Here is a 22,167-nt window from a genome sequence, read left to right as displayed (position 1 = left end):
TGAGGTTCTTTCAAAAATTATTCTTATACATTCATTTTCTGCTAACACATAACGACAAATAGGCTATAACCACATATCATCCTTCTCTCTCACTCTCCGTTGAACAGTGACACCTACCTCCTCCTTCCCCTAGCTCTTCTATAGACAGGTTTGAGTTAACAAGCTACAAATGAGAACAACAACCTGAAATCAGTCCAGTCAATGACACTGGAGATAACAGATGTGCTGTACAAGTTAAGTACAGAGAACTTTTTCAAATCTATTAAAGGTGTCAATAACAGACTTCAACATTCATATAATATAATCATTGCAATGATTCATATAATGTCACACTTGTTCGTAACATCACCCATTCACAATCACTGACACGTTCAATGCAACAAAAACAATATTGTACTTAGGCTATATATGAATTTATAAGTGATTTGATAGAATCTGAGGATTTTCTTGAACAATGAAACTCCTACGGGGCTCTGGTGAAGTCCTCAACGGCAAGTGAGGCAGAGGAGGAGACCTTTGGTACGGCCAAGTTGGCGGAGGAGGTAACCCTCCCTCTTGGGGTTGAAATGAAGAGGGAAACCGTCTTGTGGTGACAAGAGATCTTCAAAGGCTAAGGGAGACAACCCCAACAGGAAACCGCACGCCTGGAGGCTTCAGGTGGTAGCCCCGCTACCAGGCTCGGGTGTTGTGGGTCAAAAACTCGGACAACCTTAAATTAAGCCATTACAGAAACATCAACAAAGAGAAACTGGACTGATCCGAAGGTGACAACTTTTGCTAGAAAAAGGTAACAAAAATTGGATTATGGAATGTGAGAACTCTGCGGGAAAGTGGAAGACAGAGAGAGGCACTTGACTGGAACCCGCAGGGTAAAAGAAAGAGAGGGAGACCCAAGCAAGTGTGGCGAAGATCTGTTCACATGGAAGCGAATGAAGAAGGCAACACCTGGAGTGAGGTAAAGAGGCTGGCTGTCAACAGGACCAGATGGAGATGCTTTGCTGATGCCCTATGTTTCACGAGGAACAACAGGAAGTAAGTAATAAAACAATGACTACACCAACAGACCAAAATACTTCAACACGAGAAATGTGAAATACTGACCTAATGATTTCTCCATATTCATCAAATTTTACTTTCTCTTCAAAAAATGGGAAAATGGGATGCTGTTTCTTGTTACTCTTGAAAAATCCAGTCTGCGCTTTGGTCTCCGTCTTGACAAGAAGGTCATGCTTCCCTTTGGCAACAGCATTCAGATCCATCTCATCTTCAGACTCGTCACTCAAGTCAGCATCTTCACTGAAAGTAAACAATCTCCATTGAAAATTAAGTCCAGACAAATTTTGGAGCATATTATATATACTTAAAAAAAACTTTGAACATAAAATAAATACAGTACTCCAACAGTGGAATATGGCAATCAGTCATATACATCCATCAGGCAAAAGCACAGTTTAAGTTCACACCTTCACTTACTGGACCAGTTGTCAATCATAAGCTGTTAGAGTTATGTTAGCAGGTTACTATCATTATTATTATTATTATTATTATTATTATTATTATTATCCTCCGTGGCTCAGGCGGCAGGGCGGCGGCCTCTCACCGCTGGATACCGTGGTTCAAATCTCGGTCACTATTTGTGAGATTTGTGCTGGACAAAGCGGAGGCGGGACAGGTTTTTCTCCGGGTACTCCAGTTTTCCCTGTCATCTTTCATACAGCAACACTCTCCGATATCATTTCATTTCATCTGTCAGTCATTATTCATTGCCCCATAGGAGTGCGACAGGCTTAAGCAGCTTGCACAATTCCTATCCTCGCTACTAGATGGGGGTTTCATCCATTTCATCCTTGACCTGGTCGAATAACTGGAAACAGCTTATGAATTTTCATAATGCACAGTTTAAATTAACGGTGATTAAGTACACAGAAAATAACAATTGCGGTACAGTATGAGAGTTTTGTGTAGAGACAGTGTATGTATGCTATTGGCATACACAAAAAGAATACTTGCAGTGTGCCAAACATACAGCCTTATCATTTCAGTGACAAAAATCAGACCAGGATCCAGAAATAGAAAAAGAACTTAAAATATGTATCTGGATTAAGAAACACTGCCTATTCAGTTTTGCATGAAATGCTACAGTTAAAAGTGCTGGAAATGGGAAAGAAAAGCAACATATAGGGTGGTTGTGTAGATTCATGAAGATAAACAACCAGCAATTGCTGAAGGACTGTACCAAAAAAGTGATGGAATTCAATCAGTACTGTAGATTCAAAATTAAATGTGCATAATTTTCTTCTCCTACATTTTCTGAGGAATGCTAAATAAGTGGAAAAATGGAGTAAATATAGTAAGTCGTGATTTCTATGGCCTGGAAAGGTAGAGTTGCTTTAATGTGATCATATTATACTACAGTTATTAGGTTGTGTTGAGAATATCATATACTAAGTGCCAAAAAAGATTAGGACATATCAATTTTTCTAAAAATGTGAAAGTAGTGGTGGTGGGGATTACTGTTTTAATAAGAAGTACAACTAGGCAACCATCCTCTATATAACACTAATCAGAGAGGAAAAAATGGAAGGTATCCGACAATTCGAAAAATGAAGGTATGGGCCAAAGAATGGCAAGGGTCCCGGACGGCGTGAAAATGAAAGTCCCCCTAGCCCTTGGAGTCCTAATAGTGTCTGGGTCAGAAAAGAACAAGAGTTGACCAAGGGACGTCGGTAAGGATAGATGAAAGTGAGGAGCCTGGCACAAGTAAGTGGAAGCAGTGCCAGGGCTCAGCTAAGGACCCTGTGGTTGCCAACCCACGCTCCAAAGTTCAGAGCCACTGGGGTCCCTATTAGTTGCCTCTTACAACCGGCAGGGGATACCGTGGGTGTTATTCTACTGCCCCCACCAACAGGGGATAAAAATGTGAAAGAAATATGCACTGCATGCCTGAAAGTTTGACAGAATTTCCTTAACCCAATCGCATCATTTGACGACCCTAGCTCGTCATAGTTACTCGTGGCATATGAATCAAATGACGAGCTCTGCTTGCGGCGATGCACAGCTGTACATCAATCCATATAGTTCAGTCACTAACTCACAGACGCCACTTGTATGCATTCTGAGCTGAAGTTTACACATGTGGCTTCGGTTTTTTCCCTTTCACCAGGTTCTCGCACACTTCCGGAACAAGAGATAAGAGAATCTTTTTTCACATAATTTCGCTCTTGTCAGTTGCCATCATGGCGTCATGCAGATATGCTGGTGTTGATGAAGAAGGAATACGGAAGCTAATAGATAGTGTTTTAGAGAGTGATATTGAAGGCAGTGATGTTTGTGACGACGAAATAGACCCTGAAGTCCATAGTTCGAGTACTAGCGAGTACACGGAAAGTGAAGCAAATAACGACGGTGTATTAAAATTATAAAATTCTTTATTAACAACCACCTACTTAATAAAAGAATTTTATAATTTTAATATATTATCCTCAATACGGTTCTATTATGACGGTGTGCCGAGTCTTTCGAAACGAGCTCGTACCTCGGCATAGACTAACTTGACTGACTGGAACTGGACAAAAAGTGACAATAAACCTGCTGTACATAAGTTTAATGAATACAGTGGGGTTAGTGAAAATTTACTGAAAAATTCTGATACGCAGCCACTATCTGAACTCTCAGTTTTTTGTGAATACATGAACCCTTTGTTTGACAAAATATCTGTCGAGACAAATTCATATGCAGCAAAACAGTTGAGCAATCCTGACAGAAAAAAGTTGAAAGACGATGACAAATAGTTCGAGACTACACCCGATGAAATTAGGGCATATTTTGCGTTAGTTATACTAATGTCACAAGTGCGAAAGTCAAGAATACAGTTATACTGGAGTAAAAACAGGTGTATAAACACTCCTATTTTTCGTGAAACCATGAGCAGGGGAAGATTTATTATAATTTCACGATTTTTACATTTTGTTGACGAACAAGTCGATAGTAGTGACAAACTAAGAAAGATTAGGCCTATAATACAACATTTCTGCTCCAAATTTTCAGAATTATATTTACCTTCACAAGACATTGCTCTAGATGAAAGTCTAATGAAATTCAGAGGCCAGTGTAATAGGTCTAAACGTTCTAGGTTTGGAATAAAAATTTACAAAATTTGTGAATCAAGTTCTGGCTACTGTCTGTCTTTCAAAATTTATGTAGGTGATGATGTAACGGATCCAAGTCTGCCAGCAAGTACAAACGTCGTGCTCAACATGTGTGAACCCTTGTTAGGCCGAGGACATACATTGTTTTTAGATAACTGGTATTCTTCCCCAGATTTATTCAAAAGGCTACAAGACAAGCAGATGAATGTAATTGGAACTGTTAGACAGAACCGAAAAGACATGCCTCGTGATATCAGTAAGAAGAAACTAAAACGTGGAGAGTATGAGACGTGGGCTGCCAACAGTATGTTGTGTGTGAAGTGGAAAGATAACAAGGATGTTTGCTTTCTCACCACTAAACACAAATCAGCTGACATGACAGGGACAGGCAAACTCAGACGAAAGAGAGGACAAACCCCGAGGGAAGAAGTGATAAAGCCCAAGTGTGGCCTTGAATACCAGAAGGGGATGGGTGGTGTTGACCTTCAGGATCAGGTTACAGCTCTGTTCCCCGTCATGCGACGCACAGTGAAAGGATATAGGAAAATATTCTTTTACCTCCTAGATATGTGTATTTTCAATTCCTTCACTGTGTATCACAAGATCGCTGCTAAGAGAAAGACGAGCTACACGGACTTCCGAACTAGCATTGTGCAGCAGCTACTAGAGACTGTTCAGTTGCCGGAGTACTCGGTTCGAGGTCGACCTTCAGCGAGCACCACCCCAACCAGATTACAAGCTAAATCATGGGCCCACTTTCCCATGCGTATTCCCCCTACAGAGAAGAAATCAAAAGTCACAAGAAGGTGTGTTGTGTGCTACAGCCGGGGTAAAAGAAGCGAAAGTTGCTGGCAGTGCAAAAAGTGTGGCGTAGTTCTTCACTTAGAAGAATGTTTTGAGGTGTACCACACCCAGCAGATGAACTAAAATAGCGGCATTGGTAAGTTTATTACCTCTTTATCATGCAAGCAAATTTTCAGAAAGGAATATTTACTGGTTGGTTTTGTATGATTTTCTAAATAATAGTGTGATGACAACGGCCGTAGAGCGGTATTTAAATGTGATTTCTTAGTGAACTCATATGGTATTTAAATGCGAGGTGAATGGGTTAAAAAGAAACCATGTTATTTACTTACATATTACAAAGAAATCTTGCTGCAGAATGATATACCTTTTATCTTGTCGAGTTTCTTTACTTTCTCGTTCTTTACGGAGGTATTCCTCCAGTTCAGCTCCTTCGAGTCTCACACGCCGCTTTATCTCCAGGGTCATTGAACGGTTTCCTCCTAAGTCGACGAGCTGACGTGCCAGAGTTCCAGGAGATGTTCTAGATGCAGGGAAATATTGCAATTTAAAAAAATTCCTATTATCATATGCACATCGGTTCTATTTGCTATACTAATTACTACAGTAGAACCTCGATAATTCGAAATCGGTTAATTCAAAATCTTGCCTAATTCGAAGAAGCTCTCGTTCCCAGAAACATATGGTACAGTTTTGCATGTTATTTAAATTGTTTAATTTGAAATATGGATAACTTGTAATTCAAAGAACAATGTCGGTGCCATTACCGAAATTCAGACTTTGAATTCAAAACTGCCTTTACATGAAAAAAAAAAGACAAAGAAAAATTTACAGAGTAATTTAAATTCAAAATATCTCTCTGCGTCATGAAAGAACGCGTCATCTAGAACATGTAAGGGTAGCTTTCTGCACTTTCAATCAATTCGGTGTGTCTACAATGTGCTTCATATTTATTAAGTTTGAATGAAATCCTAATTCTTTTGTATTCAGCGTTTTAAGGAATGCCACAATATCACGTTGCAGGCAGTGTGCAAAGAAGCAGAATCTGCAAACAATGGTAATGCCGCCAGTTGGTGAAAAAGCGTGGCTCGTATAATAAATTCATAAGGACCAAACAATATTTTCAACTGCATTTTTTAAAATGCTGAGCCCAAACGGACTTATGGTTTTAAAGGAGAGAAGTGCCAGCCAGGAAATCATACAAGGGTAGGGAGGAGTCGCCATACTGTGTTGCAATGCACACAGAAGCGAGAGACTTCATTCCCTCATCATAGGAAAGTTCGATAAGCCATGATGTTTTAAGGGCGTCGGGCACTTTCTGTGCAAGTACAAGGCATCTAAAAATGCAAACAGTATAGTAATCCAAAAGATAAAGCATTTGCACTGGGGAGCCAGCATAATTTGTCCTCATCTTTGAATCGTGCTATTTTTTCTTTTGTTGCGTGAGGTTATGTTTGCCAGAGTTTTATCCGGTGCATTATTTGAATAATGTAAATGCACCTTGTTGGATACATTTCGGAAATAGTGTTTTCCATGGCATCTGAAAGGTTTAAACTGAGAATCAAGGTGATTGCATGCATTCATGGGTCTTTGTGAGCACATAAGTTAGCATTTCTGAATTACGAGAGAAGTGCTATGGCCCATGGCAGCAAGGATATTCACTGTACTGTGTTGTAATCCAGACGGAAGGAGAGAATTCTCCCCTCGTCATAGGATGTTTTAAGGGCATCGGGCACTTTCCGTGTAAGTACAAGACATCTAGAATGCATACTGTACAGTACCTAATGATTAAAGAACTTGCACAGGGGAGGCAGTATAAATTTCCCCTCGTCTTTGAATCATGTTTTCTTTTCTTTTTAAAAAATTTCATTGCGTGAGGTTATGTTTGCCAGTAGAGTTACCAAAGTGCATTATTTGAATACTGTAAATACACCTTGTTGGATACATTTGGGAAATAGTTTTTCCATGGCATTTGAAAGGTTTACACTGTGAAGAATCAAAGTTAACTCCATGCAGAAACGGGCCTTAAAATATTTCGTGAACCAGCAAGGGTTAGTTTTTCTGAATTATGAGTAGGCGGTTAATTCGAAATTATGTAATTCAAAGTCCGATTTTTGCGTTCCAACAACTTCGAATTAACAAGGTATTACTGTACTAGTTTTAGAGAATCTGTTGATTGTAAAAATCTATATCTAGAATATCAGTTAAAGATTACTTTTAATTATTAACAAAACAGTACTAAAATCCTAGGTCAGTTCTAATATTTCAATTCAATGATGAATTTTTAAACTCAATGCCCACTCAAGTAATTCAATTTCCAGATTGTCCTCATGTTTGTATGGAGTGCTGTCATCAATACATAGTATTTCATTATACATCACGTTGCATTTAACATCGCTCATTCTTTCCCGAAATCTTACATGTGAACATGCTCCATTCTACAGTGAATAACATTACCACTAAATAAAATTCACATACTGCACTTTATATCAGGTAAAAACTGCTTGAATTAACACCTTACCTGGAGGTAAGGATAATACTATTGAGAGGATTTGAGCACCACTGAAGAAACAACTCCCGTGAAAAGCCACATTCCATATCAGGAGTACTAGCCAATACTACCTGAAAAAGTACAAATTGCAGCATTACATATGTTTTTTAATACTGTAGACATGAAATTGAAACATTAAAATAACAAATGTTAAAATGAGTCATACATACATACATAAGCTCACAGGTAACACGTGATCATCCAGAACGTTAAAACACACATGCAGGTTCATGTTAGTGGTCACCTCAGTGAGTGGCCCTATCCTTGATATGAAAAACACCCACAAAACATCACAGAACCTGTCCAGGATGAAATGCTTCATTTGGCCTTTGGAGCACTCTACGATGTGCATCACTGGAATACACAGGCAAAAGTGATTTGTCAGAACACATAATGTTCCACCAGTCAGCTACTGTCCACGTTTGATGATTTCTAGCCCACTGAAGATGCACAGCTTTATGTGCCTGTGAGTAAAGGCCTCATGAAAAGTTCACTGCATTCAACTCCTTTTGCAATGTTCTCTCGCTAAGGTTCGGATGGACCTTCATTCACCGACTGCAGCAATTGCTGTCGGGTTTGGAAGGGTCTCTTTTATTCACAAGCCGTAAAACGTGTCTCTGGTTCTTCTCCGTCAAGATCTCTTTCCGATCACAATTCTGACGCCTGTGTTGTGGCCATGTGTAGTACATCACTCCTTGTAGACACATTGAACAACCTGCTGCGAAACACGAACAAAATCCAGCACGTCACGCATCGTATGGCCTTGGGCACGGCCAAACACGATTGCTCCTTTTTGCAACTCTGTCACATCCTTATATCTACCCATGTTGACGTACACTGTCCGCTTGAAACATCAATGTCTCACTGATCGCTACTGCCTTAGGGTAACGTAGAGGCTGTGTGCATGTGGTTGGGCAAGGGACTCGTTTGCTGCACCATCTGTGCATGCGCACTAGGGTGACTAATTTTTTGTCCAGTGACCTTGCTTAGATACATACTCGTTAAGAGGGATGACTCAGAGCTTTCAGGGAAAGGCCCAGCAACTTTTGTAGCTGGCATTTTGTACGTGCTGTTACTTGCCAGATATTGCATTTTTTTCATATGAAGTTTCCTTGTCCTAACCCGTGTTGTTGGATATTTCGGTAGATTTGGGAAAATGTGTGGTACTGTGTCTGATGTAAAATACTCTCACAGATTCATCAATATTGTCAATAAAGTAAACTTCCATGCACAACCTAGCACCTGCCAAGTCACAGTTTCAGCCAGGCAATGCTGAGCATACAGCAAACAAAGGCACAAGTATGCGGAGCTCTAAACGATATGATCAAATTCCCTTTACTCAGGGAATGGGTGTTTGTGCTGTCCCCAACATTTGTGTAACTTGCACACCACGCCATCATACAGCACTACTGCACAGTTTTGATGCCACCAACCCCACATTGGAGGATCTGCCATACAACGGATACACCAGGCTAGAAATTCTTCAATGTGCCATGTCCAGATATTGGTAATCACAACAGTGAATGCTTTTTGGTCTTAGTACTGCTAGGGCAAAATGTTTGTCTTCTCCCTTTTCCTTCCCCTTCAATAGCCAATGAAATTGCTCCGCATATTATAATGAAGAACACAAGTCAATTAAGACTGAAAGAAAAATATGTTTCAATTAATACTAGTCATCATCATCACCAACAATGTCCCACTCCAGTCACCCACGTGTAGTTAACAAGCCTCCTCCACTCCTTTCTGTCCTTCCACTTTTCCTGCTCCATTACTTCCATCACATCCAATCCAGCTTCTCTAGTGTCTTTACAAATCTGATCCATCCACCTTCTTCTTAGTCTTCCAACTGGTCTCTTTCCCTTAACTTCTCTTTCCAATTCCCTTCTGTTCCTTTCCCATTCTTTTTACATGTCCGAACCATCTCAGTCTTGCTTTCTGTATCTTCTGTACTAACGGTTCTATTTTTGTTGTTTGTTATTTACAGGGGCCCAACAGCTGTGTCATCGGCCCAGTTCTGTATTTAGCTTTTCTATGATTTTAATATTTTGAATTCTATCTCTCCTTGTCATTTTAATCGATGTTCTTAAAAATTTCCTTTCTGCTGCCTGGATCTTACTATCTTGTCTCTTTATTAGTTACCAGCATTTCTAGACCGTATGTTACAACTGGTATGAAATACTGTTTATATAATGTTAATTTTGTTTTCTTGGGGGTACTTTTGTCATCCCATAAAAGCTCTCTGACTTGATGATAAAATGTTGTACCTTTACATAGTCTATTATAAGCTATAAATTTCAGTTTTGTTCCGCACTGAAGTGTAATTATAAGAAATAAATTTACAATAGGGTCTACATTTTCAATACAATGTCATACTCCAGTCGTCTGCGTGTGGTTAACAAGCCTCCTCCACTCCTTTCTGTCCTTCCACTTTTCATGACTACAGTTTTCTTTTTACTAATTACCATTCCAAACTCTTTCAGATTTTCATTCCAAATGTCCAGTCTCCTTTGTACTTCCTTTTTTCCTTTTCCCCAAATCACCACATATTAGTTTCAGGGTTGATTTCATTACTTCCATTAATAATGCTACCTAGATATGTAAACTGTTCTACATTCTCTAACCATTCTCGATCTATGTTCACTTGACTTCTCTTTTTCTCTTTTCCACAGTGCATGACTACATTTTTATTTTTACTAATTACCATTCCAAACTCCTTCAGATTTTCATTTCAAATGTCTAGTCTCCTTTGTACTTCCTTTTCTCCCTTTCCCCAAATCACCACATCATCCCCAAATACCAAAGGTTTCACTTCATCACTACTGATTACTCAGTTTTACACATTTCATGATTTCATCCATCAATATAATAAACAATAATGGCGACAGTGCATTTCCTTGCTTAAGACATTTTTTTTTTTTTGTGTGTGTAAAATGTTTCAGAGTCACCACTCCCCACTTGTATACTGCTTTTACTTGCATGATACAACATTTTTATCTTGTTAATTAACCCTTTCCGGCCCTTAGCGCCCGACTGTTCATTTAGCCTTCCGGTCCTTAGCGCCCGAAAGCGCCCGGCTGCATTATCTGCATTCGTCTGCGATCTGTGCGATAGTTTTTTATTTTTCTCATCAGTGAAGTGTTTATAAAGCATTTATGAACACGCAGTGTGATCTACAAGTCTTAGAGAATAAAGGAAGACAGATAATCTGTCTTGACGTTGCCTAGGCAACGGTCTTGAACTTCCGCGAGCGCGGGTCAGCTGTTTCGTCCGTAAACATGGCGGGATTGAATATCGCGTATATTGAAACTGAGCTGAATATGGGCGAAAAAAGTGACACAGAATCCTTGAGTAGGGGTGCAGGTGAATTTTTAATGAGTGAATAATGTATCAACGAAGATAATTTTAGTGATAACAGTGATGTGAATGAAAACGAATATCGATAAATTGGACCTGATGGCGATGCCACGGCAATTCAGGTAACACAAATATTACATCTCGTACTCCTAATGATTACATGGATGATGTTGAACCTGCGCATAATTCGGAAAGAGTATTAGGGGAAAGAGATTGTTTTTTACATATGTTAGGAGGAGAAAAACTATTCACTGGCATAGCCTATTGCGCATATAACAATGCAGCCTTCAAACAATCGCATTCCGGTAAGATAAAAACCGAATGGGAAGACTCTCGCCCAGATGAAATAAAATCTTATATACATGGCCATCATTCCACTTCCAAAATCACGTGATTATTGGTTTTGAGGGATTCAGGCAACATGGGAATGTGACAAATGCAGACTGTCTCTGTGTTGAGTATCACGAGGGGGGGGGACACATTATGACTCAATAAACAGAGAAATGGATGTGATGGTATATTTTCTAATGTTATTGAAAATTTGAATTCATTGTGATCAATAGTTTTTACTGTATATAACTTTTTCTGAAACAATACGGTCTGTTTCAGTTTTTGCTAAATAATAGGTTAAAACCTGGGGATAAGCGGAGTGAAAATGCGGGCGGGAAAGGGTTAATGATTTTGGTACATTCCTTTTCAGTAGACATTCCCATACATGTTTTCTCTTAACTGTATCATAAGCTTTTTCCAAATCCAAAAATACAAAGATGATTTCCTTGTTCCTTTCCAGATGTTTTTCCACTATCGTTCACACTGTAAATATCAAGGAATACTGGTATATTCCTAAAATTCCCATTAATTTAATGCATTAGTACTTCCTAAGGGTACATACACACAGGAAGACTTTTGAAGAGTCAGCAGTGTAGGGCCACTTCATTGTATAGCGACTTGACTTCCGACTTCTAATAGTGACACAGTCTTTTGCAGTCGAGGAAATGGAAATGGAAGAAGTAGTTGCGATAGTGTATTTGAACCTTTTGCAGAAAAAGAAGGGGAGGTTCTGGATTCATCCTATTACACAAGACCGAACATTAAGGAGTATATTTTATACAATGTATTCTCGCCTCAGAGTAGATGCAGTGGACTCCTTTAATTATTGCAGGATGTCTATCACACCATTTGTTGAACCGTATGCCATCCTGAATGAAAGATTGACTCATCAAAACACCGTCATGAGACCAGCAATTCCTCCTGTAACGGTTCATATCCTATTTCAAAAACTCCACTGTATTTATTATTATTTTTATCTGTATTATAACTATTATTATATTTCTATTCAATTCTATTATCTGATTTCACTATGTATTAATTCATTATCGCTTGTTTGATTTTATTTCATTTATTATGTATTATGTGTGTGTATGTGTGTGTGTGTGTGTGAGTATTAAGATAATGTACATAGGAAGATTTTCTGCTTAATATATGTATTTATTTTGTGAAACAACGTTTAAGACATTGCATTACGTGGTACAATAATGACAAATTTAGTGCCGAGTCATGTTAAAATAACCATACGTCATTGCGTCCATTTAGAAACAGGAGGTAATTCAGGGAGCTCACCCAGCCTGCGGCTATTTAAAATATCGGGTGCAATACATCAGCGCTTGGTTTGAGTGATGTCATGGAGTGTTTTAACCATGACGTGGGTGTAAAACATAAAAATTAGTGTCTATAAAAGGACGAGTCTCCTATAGTGGTCAGTCAGTTGGATACCGAGCCTTGCCATAGGGAGTTCTAGTGAGGTGGTAGTGAGCAGTCATATGGATAGTTACGCCTCAGTCGGCTAGTCAGTTAGATGGAGAAGAAGCAATTATATGGATACGTAGTCTTCAGTGACCAGATGGATATATGTTCGGAGTGTGTTTCCGTGCATGTTTTCGGTCGAGTTCTTGTGTCGGTTCAGTAACAGCTTAAGAGTGAATCTTCATAATGCAGACTAAAAGTTTGGTGGACTATGTGTAAAACTGACTGTGTAGTGTGGTTATATTTTCAACCCATGCTATCTCTCGTTTGTGAAACTAAAAGGATACGTCACCAAATCAGGTTTGAGATACCAACAGCTGATGCCACTTCTAAGGAATATGTCATAATAACGCTTGAAAGTGTCTAAGGTACTGTTAAGCGAATTAGTGCGGGATAAATTTCTTGTACAGATTTCAAATGTCTGGTCAAGAGTATTTCAAATTTAATGCCTAGAGCTTAATTCCATTTTAACTTCAGAGTTTTATATTGTAATATTATTAAAGCGGCAATTCTCACATTTCAATTCAAAATTTAAAGAATATATTTTGTTTAGTATCATATACAGTCAATTGTTTTATTTCATAGTAGATCAGATAACCTCAAATTTTAGTTGGGAAACCAAACGTCAATATCCTTTTCCCAGAACCTATATGTTATGCTGTCAAAGTAAGCTTATTACCCCACACCCTAGAGATATTCAAGATTTTCATCCTATTATTGTTACATTTATTTGTAGCTGGCACCCATCATCAATTACAATGTTAGTATTTCTGGTTACTGTATGTGGAAATCCAAAGGTAAGTACAAAGCGAGGCCACATAGCGCGACAATCAAGTATTTTATTTCATGCATATTGTTTTATCTATTTGCGAGAGCCAATCACATTCCGGAAGCTTTTCTATTTCAATAATACATTTCTTTGTGTCAATTTCAGTCCCATCCATGGGTAGGTAGTTATTTCTGTTCTCCACATGTGACAGGACAGTATGGATATTGTGGATTGGTTGTTGCAGCAGGACATGTCAAGCTCATGAGCCGCGCACGGTCAACAGTAGCACGCGACTTGGAGAGTAGCACTACTCCATGCGTACGTAGTCATCTTCGTCTGTTGAATAAGGGTGTAGCGGTGTAGCGCAACATGTGTCGCATGTCACAAGACGCTTTGACTGAAGCTGGCCTAAGGGATACTCCAAGAAATCCTGAAACTTATAAAAGAAAAATTCAGTAGCCTATTTAAATTCTTACAGATTTCCTATACAGGAAACTCATATACGTTTTTCTAATAGTTGCCAGTGAAAGAAGTAACTTTCTTGTACGAAGAGATTACAAACTACTTCTTCCTGACCTTTTCCCCAATTACTTGGAGTCGACACTACATGTGGACTTGGTCCAGTTTTATGGCGAGACATCCTTCCTGATACCAACTCTATGTGAAGGGATATATGCACTATTGTGTGTTCCTGTGTAGGTTGGTACTGTGGTGTGTTGTATGTAGATATAGAGATGTGTATTACGACAAACACAAACATGCAGTCCCCAAGCCAAAGGAATTAACCATACACATTCAAATTCTCTGGTCTGGCCAGGAATTGAACCTGGGATCCTCTGAACCAACTGATCATTCAACCAAGAAGCTAGACAATTACTAACTAAACTAATTATCTTATGTTAATAAACTAGTGTTTAATCCATTTAAAACAATTTACTACCATCTGTCTACCTGTGTTATGCTAATAAATTAGGTTAGTTGATGTAACAACTTGTATAGAGCTCTGAATCTAGAAAGAAATATTTCAGCAGTTTTCTTTAATCTTAAAGAGTAGCAGTTTCTCGTCTGTTTTATTTACCTTAGGACTTGGTACACGGTTCAGCTCCGCTATGCTATGACACAGCTGAAGATGCTTGAACTGGAATGGATTGTTTCTAGCGCCTTCAAAAGTCCTCATCAGTTTGTCACTCATCCATTCTATCTATAAATACATGCATATAAATATGAGATACATAGACTCATTAACATCTCAGATCAAATGATGAACAAAAATATAAGAGAAAAACATTTGAGAAAGAAGACTGCCAATTAATCTATCCATACATTTTCTTACTTTATTCATCTAACTAGCTATTTTTTTCACACAGTTTCCAGTTTTTCTTCACTGAATATTTGCAAAATTTATTCCTTATAATAGCGAAGTTAAACTTTTAGGAACAATACGTTGCTGATGTAAGGATTGAAAAGAACTGCACATAAAACAATAGAACCTTAGAGTCAGCTAAATAAATACATAGGGACCTTCGCTCCCAACTGAAGCACACTACCTTTCCAGGCAACCAAGGAAGAGTGTTTGTCTTGTCTTACTAGTAATGGTTATTTGGTAAGTGATAACTGGTACTTTGTCCAGGGAGCTTATAGCTTTGGTAATAATAATGTTATTGGCTTTACGTCCCACTAACTACTTTTATGGTTTTTGGAGATGCCGAGGTGCTGGAATTTAGTCCCGCAGGAGTTCTTTTACGTGCTAGTAAATCTACCGACACAAGGCTTGACGTATTTAAGCACCTTCAAATACCACCGGACTGAGCCAAGATCGAACCTGCCAAGTTGGAGTCAGAAAGCCAGCGCCTCAACCGTCTGAGCCACTCAGCCCGGCTGACAGGTTTGGTAAAAGACTTTCAAAGGCCAAGGGAGTAAACCTCAAAAGAAAATCCTTTCTAGTGCTAGGCTCAGTAAGCCAACAGAAGAGGGATTGCACTTGCTTTCAAAGTAAACTACGAAGGCAGATCAAATATAAACGGGAATTTGAATGTACTGCTGCTGATAGTAATAACTCTGAGGCGGGGCTTTGCCAGGATGATGGGGGTGTCTGGAGAAGGGGTTTGAGTGTGCGAGTGACTGTGGAGAACTGGGCTGCTTCAGTACGCCATGAGTGAGCAAGAGGTGCACAAGTCTGTTGCGCAACGCATCATTATCAAATATCTCACAAAAGAGGCCATGAAACCTTCCAAAATTTTGAGACGGCTCCGCGCGCAATTTGGGGAAGAAACACTTTTGCAGGCTCAAGTGTATGAGTGTGTTAAAAAAATTGTGGCACGAAGAGAAGCTGTGGAAAATGAGCCTCATGAAAGGAGATCGTGGACAAGCATCACTGCAGATGACATTGTTGCAATGTGTGACATTATTGGTGAAGATTGGCGAATAAAAATTTCGCAAATTGCTTTCGCCCTAGGAATAAGTTACGGAAATGTTCACACCATCATCCGAGATGAACTCCATTTCAGAAAATAGTCTGGCAAGTGGGTTCCTCGTCTCCTCAACTAGGAGCAAAAACTTTACGCCAGGAAGTTTGTCAAAGACTCCTCCGTCGCTACGAGAAGGAAGGAGAGGATTTCTTGCATTGTATTGTGACTTGTGATGAAACTTGAGTGCAACATTATGCTCCAGAGTCACAGCAAGCAAGCAAGCAAGCAAGCAAGCATGGAGTGGCGGCGAAGAGACAAAGCAGGTCCAGTCAAGGCCAAAACATGCCCATCTGCTGGAAAGGTGCTTGCAACCATTTTCTGAGACTTCGCAGGCGTTTTGCTGGTGGATTTTCTCCACAAACAAAGGACAATTCGCCTTTTGAATGAAGCAAAAGCTGCGTATTGCAACAAGTGACGCTGGCAACCAATCCGGAAAGCCATTATTCTCCATGACAATGCAAAGCCGCATGCTGCCGCTTTAACGCGGGAAAAACTGGAAGAAATTCACTAGAAACCTCTGGAACACCAGATTTATCGCCCTGCAACTACCATTTGTTTGGACCACTCATAAAAGACCTAGGAGGACAGCTGTTTGAAGATGCTGCAAGTGTACAAGAGTTCGTGTGCAACTGGCTCTGCACACGTCCCTCTTCTTCCTATCAGGATGGCATCAAAAACTTACTCTGATGGAGAAAATGTGTACCGAAGGCAGGACATTATGTAGAAAAGTGATCTCTGTATGTGTATTTTTTTAGTTCATGTAATAATTTTTTTCTTTAATTTCCGCTTATATTTGATCTGCTCTAGTAAGAAAAGAGCCATAATGTAACAACAAATGTGACTCCAGTTTTGCATAGCTCTGTTATGAATGACAGCCTGATGAAAACCAGTAAAGTATGCAAAGAGAAAAATAACTTTGAGACAGAGTACAGTATTAATATTGAGCTGATTTGCTATTTTCAAATACTGTTATGGTGCGGCAGTTGTATGACCTTCACAAACCAAACACCCTTATAGGTGTTTCTTTTTACCGTCAAGGGTTATGAACGTCATGTTGTTGGTCCGTATTGAACTGAGATAACATATAAATTATAAACAGGAGAGTTTTCCACCTATTCAATACATAGTTGTATTTACAATGTTATTTACATCACATGGGACTAGTTTCAACCCTATTCGGGGTCATCATCAGCCATATTTAAACATACACAATATCTGACAAAATATGTTTCTAAGCAGTAAGAACCTTATGAATATATAATTTACTATTTACAATATGATATGTGGTTGAATTAGACAAGGTGCTATGGCACTCAAAATGTTGCAAATGAAAGTGAAATATTATGTGTGACATAGATGAACAAAATATAATACAAGTACACTAAACACACTAAAAAGTCTGGGTATAAAGGTACAAATGAGATGCTCTGTGTTGGTCAATTTCAGGATGATTTTAGACACATGGTGTATCAGATGGAATTCAGTAGGTCCTGGTAATACATAATGGTTGTGGACCGAATGCTATGGTACTAAGAATGAACACAATATAACATGCCAGGCAAGGTGTATAAAGAGACAGTCTTGGGAGTTGAGTTGTTAGTTGACTTGCTAGTGAAAGTCGTTAGTTGAGTGTGTGAACTCACGTGATTTTTTTTTGTGTTGGTAATCGGTTGACATGGAGGTTCATTAATGTGTGTGTATAATAATGTGTATATAATTTGTAAATAAAATAGTGTACACAATTGACAGCATTCCGTGAGTGCATCTTTGTGATTACAATAATTGGAAATTGCCAAATTGGAGTGCTCGTAGCAAAGATATCTGGAGCAAGGTGCCTAAATTACAGCCTTAGTCAGAGCGCACAGTACGTCAGTGAAAGAATAATTAACCTTTTGATCAGTGAGTTTTTCCTCGAAAATTTTGAATTCTTAATTTTAAGTTATTTAATTCTAACTTTTCTCTATTAATAAATTTACATAATTTACACTTGCGGTACATAACTGATACCTTCAACTTAATTGAAATCAGTGGCGTAGAAAATATTTTTCTCAAAATATTGAAGGGAATAGTAAAAATGACAAAAATATAATTACTCTCTCTATGTGATCAAGTTTGTACCATTTACAACACACTGACTTGATTTTACAACCATTTCAACCATCAAAATATTTTTAAGGTATGGTACTGACCCAGACAGTCAAGTTTTTAATCATGTTCAACTTCCGTATCCTTTCCAGTACAAACAATAAACAAAACAAAACAGTCTCTAAAAACATAAAGAGTCTCTAGGTTATGCCTTGCCACTTATGTAACTTTGACTTTTCCTTCACGGCTGTATTTTCCATAACGAATACGTAGTACTTGTTCATTTCTAACACTATGAAGTTCATAATATTACGATCAACAACTTCCTTGAAAATCGGCACTTCAAGTCTTGAATTTTTGTCATTATCATTCAAATGAAGATTATCACTAACCGCTGAATTTGATGGATCAAAATGAGCAGAAAGCATAGGAAGAAACCTGCCTGAAGAACTCAACTTTCTTCCTGCAGTTTGAACAGCTGACAGCTTAGCCTTCTTTGCGACAGCGGAGCGCTGCACTTTGTCCTCGATTTCCGTGTTGTTGTCTTCCGAGGAATAACCAGTTTCACTCTCATCAGACACAATATAATTACTATCATCAATTTCATCGTCGGACCCCTCGTTAGTCAAAATATTACTTATATCTTGCGGAGCAAGCTCGCATCCTCAATTCAATCCCGCCATTACGACGTGTATTTGTTTACTATCAGAGAGTGGTTGTTTCTATGGAAACCAGAGATGGTGGAAAAGAAAAATAATGTGTATTGTCAAGGAATAGTCATGCAATGCACTCAACGGAAACAACAAAAGAAAACAGTTCCAAGGTGTTGTCGTAATTTTTAGCACAATCGCGTAAGAATTTAGGTTACGTAAGTACGGATGCTTCGACAGAACTTCATCACAGAACATATGAGATGTGATAAAACATGGAATAATGTTCACTGAGCATGTCAAACATCCCCCAACTTTGTTCTAAAAACCTTCCAGTACGATGTCATGAAACAATTTCAAACATTCAACATGAAACTTGAATAGACGGCAGTACTGTTCAGGCGCAAACTTCGAGAACGTAAATAGACGGCAGTATTCCCGTGGGCAATGCGCAGCACTGCCGTAAATAGATGGAAGTACTGCTCATTGGGTTAAATAGCAGCAAAAAGTTAAACAGAAGACTCCAAGCCTTGTTCAGGTTTATGCACCACACTCTGGATCTCCCACCTTGAAGACTTGGAAAATCATGTTGAAGAGGATGATAAAATCATGGGGTTGATAGAATGGGATATGAAAATGTGATTGGGTCCAATGGATTTGAAAACAGGAACAGAGAAGGACAATGTCTCCTAGACTTTCACTTTACGAATAGTCTCATCATCAAGAATACCTATTTCAGGAAAGAACCCGGCTATAAAATCACAAGGTATAGCTGGGACAGACAACACCCAGGAGAAAGGACAGTGATTAAAGGCTACTAACTGCCGCTCTCAGAAATATTCCAACTGAAGAGGCGAGAACGATGTGTAAATCAAAGGTAAAAGTCTGGCGACTTGAAGAACCTGAAAAACAGGAAGAATATCAAAAGGAATATCTTGGAATGTTTACCAAAAGAGACAAGAAGAGAGGACCAGGGCAGTGCAGTTGAAACTACTGGAAAAATTAGCATCGAAATCAAAGAGAAAGAAAACCCCTGACTCTGTATAGAATGTCATAAAAGAATGATGATGATGGCGTGTGACCTCTGGAAAGGCCTGGTGCAGGTCTTTTGACTTGACACCCGCAGGCGACCTGCGCGTCGTGATGAGGATGAAATGATGATGAAGATGGCACATACACCCGGTCCCCATGCCAGGGGAATTAAACCAATTATGCTTAAAATTCCCAACCCTGCCGGGAATCGAACCCGGGACCCTGTGACCAAAGACCGGCACGCTAACCATTTAGCCATGGAGCCGGACGCCATTAAAGAATGAAATATGGCAAGAAAAGGAAGGGACAAGGAGAACTAGAAGAAGGGTGCTGGAAAGAATGAACAGAAGCTTAGAGAAATTAATAAAAAATCCTGACCTGAAACTCAGAACGTAGACGATAATTAAATCAGAGAAAATGAAAAGCTGAACTGATTTCCCTGATAAAGTGGAAGAAGACAGTAAAAGCAATACGAAGCTGCTATACGGTATCGTGAGCAATAGATTTATTTATTTATTTACAATTGGCTTTATGTCACACCAAAAGAGATATGTCTTATAGCGATGATGGATAGGAGTGGGAAGGAAGCGGCCATGGCCTTAATTAAGGTACAACCCCAGCAATGTGTGAGCAATGAAAGAAATACGTATGCTCTAATAAAAGCTCTGGAGAATGAAGATGGAACCATTGTGTGGAAAGAAGACAAAAGAGAAGTGATGAGGTATTATTTTGTGCAGCTGTACAATGGAAAAGGAACAGCGGAAATCAGAAACCAATCTAGAGAGAAGTAAGCGAACCCCTTCTGACTTGGTCAGAAGTTAAAAATGCTCTGAATAGCATGAGTAAGACCAGGCTTAGATAAAGTATGTTCAGACATGGTTAAAGCTGCTGGAATTTGTGGACTTGGTGGCTATTCAGGGTAATGAACACTATCTAAAAAGAAGGAAAATCTCACTTGATTGGACTAAGGGTATTATAGCTCTCCTCTTCAAAACGGGAAGCAGACGAAAATGTGACAATTATAGAAGAATCACACTCCTGTCTCACGGGCTTAAGTTGATGGAGAAAAAGATTTAAAAGCATTTAAGAGCCATCACTGAACATCAGCTTCAGGAGGAACAGTAGATTTAAATGTAACAAGATGACAACAGACCTATATGCTGTTAGGATAATTATGGAAAAACACAGGGAGAAAGGAAAATATATCATCTTTGTCTTCCTATACATATAAAAGGCTTATGACAGCATGCCTAGCAACAAATTATGGGAATGTTTAACAAAAAAAAAGAAATGTACCAGGATCTCTCATTAGCAATGTTAGAATGTTGTTCGAACACGGCCCTGGAGAGGGTGTCTCATATGGGTTTGTCACAGTAAAGGCATGCACTGTCTCCCCTGAACTGGACAAAATCTTGAAAACAATGAAACAACAGAAATGCAACATAGATTTTAAGTTATTCACTTTTGCAGAGAATGTAGTGACTTGGGGAAGCACTGAAGAAGACATGCAACAGTAGTTAGACACCTTGAACCACCAATTCAAAGAGTTTGGCCTAAAAATGAGTCACATGAAAACAGCTGTTATGCCAGTTAACAGGCATAGAGTTGGATGGAGTGAATCTACAAGAAGTTGACCACTTCCAGTACATAGGAAGTGTTTCTCTGAGGAAATCACAAACAAACAAAAAATCAAGGACAAACAATAAGAATCAAGATAAAACATTATAAGGACTACTTTATACTGACAGCAATGTATAGCCTGGAAACCTGTACCACAAACAGCAGAAATAATAGCAGACTCAAAGCTGTAGAAATGAAGTTCCTTACGCCAAAGCCCAACAAAACAGGAAAAAAATAACATCTGAAATGAAGTGATTCATCAGTAGATTTAATGGAAACAACCTCTCTATAAAAACATATCCATATCAAGGTTGAAATGGTTTAGACAAATGAAGAGAAAGGACTAAAATAGAATTACAAAAGGATGGAGTAAAAAAGATCTGAGAGGTAAGAGTCCTAGAGGCCAACCAAGGAAAAGACTGATCGCCCAAATAAAACAGGACCTGGAAGGAAAAGATGTCCAAGAAGAATAAATGTACTTAGACGGACAGAGATGGAGAGTGCTCTTACACTGCACTCAGGTAACTGGAAACAGTTGGATGATGACGATGATGATAATGATGGACTTAAAGTTAGTATAGGGCTTGCCACAATACATTGGAAAATCCTATTTTTACCAAGAGAGATTCAGCTGGAACAATGTTTGTTACCCGGTGCTACATCATTTGTCAGTATGTTTTTATGAACACTTTGGCTATAGTCTTTGCAACTGAGACTTGAAAGTTGAGCCTTTCAGAAAAACGATGGTTTACAATTAAAGGTGGTGGTGGATTTCGAAGTCGTAACACCTTAGCACAACAAGATCAATACACATAGCCAACTGGAAAGCTAATGTTAGGAAAAGGCAGAGAAATAGTCGAAAACCGTACTAAACAAGAAAGCA

The 22,167-nt window shown here is 38.9% G+C and overlaps 1 protein-coding gene across 1 annotated transcript in view; it reads right to left on the bottom strand.

The window, feature by feature from the left end:
- Positions 1–22,167, bottom strand: part of Cpsf100 (cleavage and polyadenylation specificity factor subunit 2) — a 162,673-nt gene that overhangs the window by 67,969 nt on the left and 72,537 nt on the right. Inside the window, exons 7-10 of the mRNA XM_067156208.2 lie at positions 14,508–14,630; positions 7,474–7,574; positions 5,320–5,475; positions 1,102–1,296 (exon numbers count right to left, since the gene is read on the bottom strand). Coding sequence (XP_067012309.1) covers positions 1,102–1,296; positions 5,320–5,475; positions 7,474–7,574; positions 14,508–14,630 — 575 coding nt within the window. The remainder of the gene's footprint in view (positions 1–1,101; positions 1,297–5,319; positions 5,476–7,473; positions 7,575–14,507; positions 14,631–22,167) is intronic.

This window comes from Anabrus simplex, chromosome 1 (genome assembly GCF_040414725.1).
Source record: "Anabrus simplex isolate iqAnaSimp1 chromosome 1, ASM4041472v1, whole genome shotgun sequence".
In the NCBI taxonomy this organism is placed as follows: Eukaryota; Metazoa; Arthropoda; class Insecta; order Orthoptera; family Tettigoniidae; genus Anabrus; species Anabrus simplex.
The sequence above is the reverse complement of the archived record's forward strand: the minus strand, read 5'-3'. Positions and strand labels throughout refer to the sequence as shown.